At 50.7% G+C, this 7,310-nt stretch overlaps 1 protein-coding gene across 1 annotated transcript; it reads left to right on the forward strand.

Annotated features, from left to right (window-relative positions):
• The first annotated feature begins 326 nt into the window (after positions 1-326).
• Bhlhe41 (basic helix-loop-helix family member e41) lies at positions 327-4,813 on the forward strand. Its single transcript, XM_027430115.2, has 5 exons — positions 327-741; positions 889-952; positions 1,272-1,379; positions 1,711-1,822; positions 2,229-4,813. The coding sequence occupies exons 1-5, from the start codon at positions 680-682 to the stop codon at positions 3,110-3,112; spliced, it is 1,230 nt and encodes a 409-aa protein (XP_027285916.1). The 5' UTR covers positions 327-679; the 3' UTR covers positions 3,113-4,813.
• The last annotated feature ends 2,497 nt before the right edge of the window (positions 4,814-7,310 follow it).

Here is a 7,310-nt window from a genome sequence, read left to right on the forward strand (position 1 = left end):
TGTCTCTCTCCCCTCGCTCCCTCCCTCCTTCCCTCCCTCCCAACCCGAGCAGTGAGCAAAGCCTCGGAAATTTCCTTCCCGGCTGAAGTTTAGCCACCGGGAAGTCGCGTCCTTGCTCTGGCCCAAACCAACAGCAATCGGTGGGAGAGCGAGAGGCCACGTCCACGGTTCCGTACCGAGATGCCGGGGGAGCCCCGCGTCCCGCCCCGCCCCCGCGCCCTGCAGCGCCTCGGCAAAGACGAACGGCTCGGCACGGGTGGCCGCTTCCTCCGGGTGGCCCCGATCAGGTGTCCCCCGCCCCCTCCGGGCCCCTCTCCCCGCCCCCCTCCGGGCTGGACCGCGGATGGTACGTTCCGCACGTGAGCTGGGTGCTGGTCTGGCCGGCGACGCGCGTGCCCTGTGGCCAAACACTGCCCGGAGTGAGAGCAAACTACCAGCGCAGTGCGTGTGTGTGCGCGCGGGTGTGCGCGCGCGGGTGTGCGAGAGGGCGAGCGAGCGAGCGAGCACGGGGCGGAGGGGCGGCCAACTGCTTCACACTTTCAACACTGCGCCGAAGAGGGAGAGCGAGACAGCCTGGAGACACACACACATCCCCCCAAGATCTCCCTAGGCGAACGTCCCACAGATTACAGGACAGAACCCTCCAAATCGAAAAGGAGGAAACGGACAGCCATTGAACATGGACGAAGGAATCCCTCATTTGCAGGAGAGACAGTTACTGGAACATAGGGATTTTATAGGGTAAGGTGTACGCACCGTTGCGAATTTCTGTCTAGGAGTCGGTTTGGCTTTTTTTTTTTTTTTTTTTCCTGCACAAAGTGACATGGAGCGGGCGAGGGCAGAGCCCCTCCCGGAATGGGGGCCTGATGCTGATTTCTGTTTTTGCAGACTGGATTATTCCGCTTTGTATATGTGTAAACCCAAAAGGAGCTTGAAGCGAGACGACACCAAGGTAAGTCTTAAGTTTCCCATAATCTGCCTGGTAGTTAATTAGGGCCATTGATTTCGCAGGGAAACTCTGCCCGCAAATATATTCCAGCCCCGAGCTTCCCTGACTGTGAATTTTAAGTGGTTTGGTGGATACTCGGGGGACATTCAACACCGCACCTGAATTTAAATTGCATTTTAGAAGTCTAGAGGAGAGAGTTCCTGGGCATTAGTTCATTGCATGGTGTGTTTCGGGGTTGGGGTGGGAGGGTTCTATCTAGTAAGTGAATGAGTGAATGCTTAGCTTACGGCTGTCTCTTTTTCCCCCCGGCTCATGTATGAAGGATACCTACAAATTACCGCACAGATTAATAGAAAAAAAGAGAAGAGACCGAATTAATGAATGCATTGCTCAGCTGAAAGATTTGCTGCCTGAACATCTGAAATTGACAGTAAGATGCGCGTTTTCATTCTTTGGTGGTTTCCAGGGTGTTGGCCTGATACGACTCCCAGAGATAGGGCCATAAATGTAAATATTAAGAGGCCCGACTTCCAACTTAGGCAGGAATGGAGTTTCCCAGAGACTCGGAACAGGGGCTCCGGGCTGAAGGCAGAGATCATTGATGACCTGCCTTGTGGGGCGCTGAGCAGCGCTTCCTTCCCAGTGGTTTTTTATTTATTTTTTTTATTTGCCTAAGTCGATGGGCTGTGTGGGGAGCTAATTAAGTAAAATTTGTGTGTTTTAAAGTAACCCCTGCCCTCCTCCTTTCTGCACCACTGTAGACACTGGGGCATTTGGAGAAAGCTGTAGTTTTGGAATTAACTTTGAAGCACTTAAAAGCGCTAACAGCCTTAACAGAGCAGCAGCATCAGAAGATAATTGCTTTACAGAATGGTAAGTGAATCTAAGGAAGCCTGCCCTGATTTCAAAAACAAAAAACAAATACCGGGGAGCGTTGGGGGCCCAGTGCTGGAACTCCCTCCCCACTGCGTTCTCCTCCTAGTGAACATTGCCTCTGCTTTCCCGTTGGTGCCAAGTACCCACAGCATCCCAGAGGCTTTCTGCAGAGCTGAAGGGACCCCGTTTTTATTTAAAGTGTCGGCTACGCCTCTCTACTTGGGTTTTTTCAACCCGAAGGAGAGCGCATCACCCGCCACCCCCTCCTTTCGGCAGTCTGCGGATTATATCGCTGGAATGCCCAGGAAAAGCCGAGCTCACTGTAGGCAGCAGGGCCCACGTGATGAGCAGATGTCTTAATGCCGCGGTTTTTCTTCTCGCCTCCCTCCCCTGTGCACCCTAGGGGAGCGCTCTCTGAAATCGCCGGTCCAGGCCGACTTGGATGCGTTCCACTCGGGGTTTCAAACCTGCGCCAAAGAAGTCTTGCAATACCTCGCGCGCTTTGAGAGCTGGACGCCCAGGGAGCCGCGCTGCGCACAGCTCGTCAGCCACCTGCACGCCGTGGCCACCCAGCTCCTGACGCCACAGGTGCCCCCGGGCAGGGTCCCCGGCCGCGCGCCCTGCAGCACGGGGGCTGCGGCTGCCCCTGGTCCCGATCGCGCCGCCCGCTGCGTGCCGGTCATCCAGCGGACTCAGCCCGGCACGGAGCCCGAGCACGACACGGACACCGACAGCGGCTACGGAGGCGAGGCGGAGCAGGGCCGCGCCGCCATCAAGCAGGAGCCGCCCGGGGACCCGTCGCCCGCGCCCAAGAGGCCAAAGCTGGAGGCGCGCGGCGCGCTCCTGGGCCCAGAGCCCGCGCTGCTGGGCTCGCTCGTGGCGCTGGGCGGGGGCTCGCCCTTCGCGCAGCCCGCCGCCGCGCCCTTCTGCCTGCCCTTCTACCTGCTGTCACCGTCCGCCGCAGCCTACGTGCAGCCCTGGCTGGACAAGAGCGGCCTGGACAAGTATCTGTACCCCGCGGCGGCCGCGCCCTTCCCGCTGCTGTATCCTGGCATCCCCGCAGCGGCCGCCGCCGCCGCCGCCGCCTTCCCCTGCCTGTCGTCCGTGCTGTCGCCGCCCCCCGAGAAAGCGGGCGCGGCCGCCGGGGTCCCCCTCCTGGCACACGAGGTGGCGCCCCCGGGGCCGCTGCGCCCCCAGCACGCGCACAGCCGCACCCACCTGCCGCGCGCTGGGAATCCGGAGAGCTCTCAGGAAGATGCCTCGCAGCCCGCCAAGGACGCCCCCTGAGCCCCGCAGCCCTTCTTGAACAGGGGCAGGGGGCTCCCGAGGAGTCTCCAGGTTTCCAAGTTCAAAGGCCCCCTAAGGCGTGCCAGGGAGGAAGAGTAAGAGATGCTCGACAGGCTTAGGACGAAAACAGGTGTTTTGTGTACGTTTGGAGTTCCTGTTTTGCCCGTTTCTCACCCTTTTTGCCACCCCACCCTCTACCCGCTCACACCCACCCCACCCCTCGCCCCCGCTGTCACAGATCCTCTGTGAGAAGTACTGGTTAAGTGGTATTATCCACCGTAAATTTAGTCCACGCCCCCTCCCCTTCCCAGATATCAAGCCTGGTTCTGGGAGTCTGTTGGGTAGGAGAGCCATGTGGAGCCAGGCAGAGTGCCTGGCACTAGGGTCCTTTGACTTCAGGGCGTGGAGCAGCAGGTGTGTCTCCCAGCTGCCTCTTTAGGAGGCACTCAGATTAACTGAGGACCTCTGAGAGTTAAATTTACGGGTCAGTATTTTGTGTTTTCTGGCTTTTTTGAGAAGTACCTGCCTTTCAGAGAGGTGAGGATGCCAGGTTGCCCTGTTGAGAGGTGTTTGGAGTGGTCTTGATACCTTGCACTTGTTTGGAGAGACTGGGAGTTGGGCCCTGTTCAGGCACTATGTCCAGGTGGGAGCTGGGGGAGGGAGGTTGGAGTCCTTGGCGCCTTTGCTCGCACTTTATTGACAAATTGACCTCAAACCCCTTGTCCCCTTAATTTCTCAATTCATGTGCATATATATGTCATAGGTCATATATTTGTGTTTCTGATGCATGCCCCTCCCCCCCCACGGGTTATTTTACCCAATCGTGGTCCCAAATTTTTGTAGCGTTACTGTTCTTATTTTTTATTTCTTTAAATTTTTCCAAGTGCACTGGGCTGGAAAAAGAGAAACCCAGACCGACTGATTTGCCCTCAAATTCCTAGATGGCAGAAGTGGAGGAGAGGGCTAGTGGTCCCCTGTGTTCAGAAGTGCTGTGAAGATGCATAGGGGAGCCCTGTCAGGCCTGCCATCTCAAGTCTGTATGTATTTTTCTGGAGACCAAACCAGATGCCAGATAATCAGAAGGAAAGCTTGTTAAAAAAAAAAAATAAGGCATAAACCAAGACCTTGTCTAGATATTTTTAGTTTGTTGCCAAGGTAGCACTGAGAAATCTCACTTGAATGTTACGTAAGGGGTGAGACACAAGTCTGGAGTGAAGACATTATCTGGGTCTGTGAGTGTGTTCGGTCCGTTTGCTGCTGCTGCTGTTGCTACTGTTTGCCTCAAACGCTGTGTTTAAACAACGTTAAACTCTTAGCCTACCAAGGTGGCTGTATGTACATAGCTGTTAATACACCCAATTAATGACGTCTGACATGCTATTTTTGTAGGGAGAAGATATGTACTAATGGTATTTTGAGTTAAAATATCTTTTTTTGGGGGGGGACTTGGTGAGAGTGTTTGCACTTTGGTTACGATGCTTATAATGCTTGGTGCAAGCTTTTGCTGTCTTAAATTATTAAACAAATAAATACGTCTGCAAGAAACCAGCCGGTTTAGACAAGTTTAGTATGTAAAGATAAGCTAGAAACTATCTTTATACTCTGGTATTTTCAGCACTCCTTAAATTCTATTATCTAAATATTGCCACACTATTTTGTGATTTAAAACTTCTTACCAAGGAATAAAAACTTTATATATGATATGAGGTTGTCTAATAATTAAACAATACTGAATACCCCCACAGAGACTTGTGTGTATCAGGACAAGAGCTCATCCGGGGTCATCAGACAAGGTTTGTCTGTTTGGTTTTGGTTTTCTGTCATTGGTCTCCAGGGAGACTCCTGGTTTTGGCCCTGTGTCCCAGCTTGTCTCCAGTCTATCAATGAAAACTACAAAAGGAATCACCTAGCAGTCACTGGTGGCTTGTTTGCCTTAACCCCAGTCGGCTAATGTTTTTCTGATTTACCAGGTTTTGGTCCATGACCTCAGATAGCCTCTCCTGTGTGGTCTGGTGTTTCTCTCTCACCCAGGTTCTAAACACACTACCACCTCAGGCGGATGTTTCATTCATGAGTATAGTTTGCCTTCTTAACTTTCACAAAATAACCCTGGTATGGGACTTCTCCTTGGAGTTCAGGAAACACTTTCAAGACTTTTCTCAAGTGTGTGATCAAAACTGTGGTTTGAGACAAAGTGCACTGGAGGGCTGTCCATTTTCTTTGGAGTGGTGTTGTTGAACCCCTTGATTGAAGGTGTATAAGCCCGTAAGCGGCAGTTTGTAAGATGTAGGGAAAGTGCTCCCTCTGCCGGCCGTGACAAGCAAACCCGGCAGAGCAGACCTAAGCCACAGCCTCAGACATCTGCTAGCTCAGTCCCCTGAGGTGTGTGTACTGAAAGTCAGGCAAGGTCACACAGACGCTGAGGGCCAGTGCTTGGCCTCATCCCCTTCTGCTAGATAACTTGTGCTACTGCCGAGCTCTAGCGAGCTCTAGGCCAGGCATGCTCACTTTAACCAACCACAGAAGGGTTGGAGAGCCTTGGTAAAGAGTCAGTCACAAGAAAGATGGCTGGCTCTTAACTAAAAGCTGGGAAACGGAATTTTAAGTATTTTGATCTACATTTTGTTGCCACGGTCGTCATGACCTAAAGAAGATGGCAGTAAATCAGAAGATAAAACAGTTGACATTTGCATGATTTTGTATCATGTAGTAAAAATTTTTTTTAACTTTGGCCAGATTTTATAGGTCATTTATTTAGTCTGCAATGTATACAGTCACAGGATAAAACTGTGAAATTAGGGCAAAAAAGAAAGTACATTATTTCCCACATTACATCTGAAAATGTGCTCTTCTGTGTCTCTAGCGGTGGAACTCAGGACCTTGGGCAAGCTTGGCCAGAGCGCTACCACTGGCCCAGGCCCTCGGCCTTTGGAAACTATTATTTGAGTCATTGGTGGATTTTAATGAATTACCTGCGAGTCATTAGAATTCACTCAGAAGGTCTCTGTGTCTGCCCACTGGAAGCATTAGCTGAATGTAGTATGTCATGTGATTTTCCAACTTAAACTATAATGCAGTTGGCAGTAGTCCTCAGTTGTGCAGAAATAGATTGCTTGGCCAACTTTTTACTGAATTTATAAATGCCCCACTACCCCTCCAAACTTTATTATTTTCAGGGCGTTAGAAACCACAGCTGTGAAAATCTGGCTAGTATTGGAGTGCCTCACTGTGAAACTGCTTTCATTTAAACCCCTGGCTGACTTCCGGGACCACAGCGTTTGTGATTCCTGTCATGTGGTAAGCAGGACCTTAGCCCTGTCCTGTCTGTCACAGGTCAGTGTTTGTCCTCTACGCGGGAGGTGACTGCCCATGAGGGACTTGGGAAGACAGGGCTGGGCAAACAGGCTATAAAGGGCTTTTTATTTCAGGTAGAGATGAGCAGAGTGAATTAAGACTGCTTCCTTATTGTGAAAGAAGGATTTTTCTCTCAGCAACATGTCTTTACTATTTTTCTCCCCAATCCATTGAACCTTCAAATCAATATATTGAGGACCTTCAACAACCGTTCTCATGACGGTTTAAGCAAGTTCTAGGTAGACTTGTCTGTGCTCACACCCACTTCAAGAGCCAGCTTTTCATGGCTGAATCTGAGTGAGGGAGTAACAGAAAACAGTTTCTGGAGTGCAGAGAAGGGATTTGCACTACAAACATACTATTCTCGGAATTTCATGCCCCTTAAAATTGTATTCCTTATATTTCAGTGCAAACTCCAAGCAAATACAAAACTACTTAAAAAGAAGCTGATGTTTTAAAACTCTGAATCTAGAGATTCTGCCTTAAACAACAGCAGCTCCTAGATTAATGCTATTTTTTTCCCTTAGAAAAACTTGGTAGAACACACACTGAAATTTACTATATCTACCTTAGATATAGTAAATGTCCTAGAAAGATATCCAATGCAAATTAAATGTTTGCTAATAATCTGGGTATTAAAAGCATCACTTTTACATTATGAATTTTGTATTCGGTGTTTGCACTTGGGCTGACCCATACAGAGCTCTTGAATCTGTTTATTTTGAGACGGGGGTCTCACTATGTAGCGCTGACTGACCTGGAACTCCTGTGTAGGCCAAGTTGCCTTCAAACTCCCTAAAGATCCACATGCCTCTGCCTCTGGAGTGTTGGATTAAAGGCATGG

Source organism: Cricetulus griseus, chromosome 8, assembly GCF_003668045.3.
Source record: "Cricetulus griseus strain 17A/GY chromosome 8, alternate assembly CriGri-PICRH-1.0, whole genome shotgun sequence".
Taxonomy (NCBI): Eukaryota; Metazoa; Chordata; class Mammalia; order Rodentia; family Cricetidae; genus Cricetulus; species Cricetulus griseus.

Excerpts from the sequence above, each read along its gene's own strand:
- Bhlhe41 (XM_027430115.2), top strand. The coding sequence starts at position 680 with ATGGACGAAGGAATCCCTCATTTGCAGGAGAGACAGTTACTGGAACAT. Across the intron at positions 742-888 it reads GAACATAGGGATTTTATAGG|ACTGGATTATTCCGCTTTGT; the intron begins GTAAGGTGTACG and ends CTGTTTTTGCAG. Across the intron at positions 1,823-2,228 it reads GATAATTGCTTTACAGAATG|GGGAGCGCTCTCTGAAATCG; the intron begins GTAAGTGAATCT and ends TGTGCACCCTAG.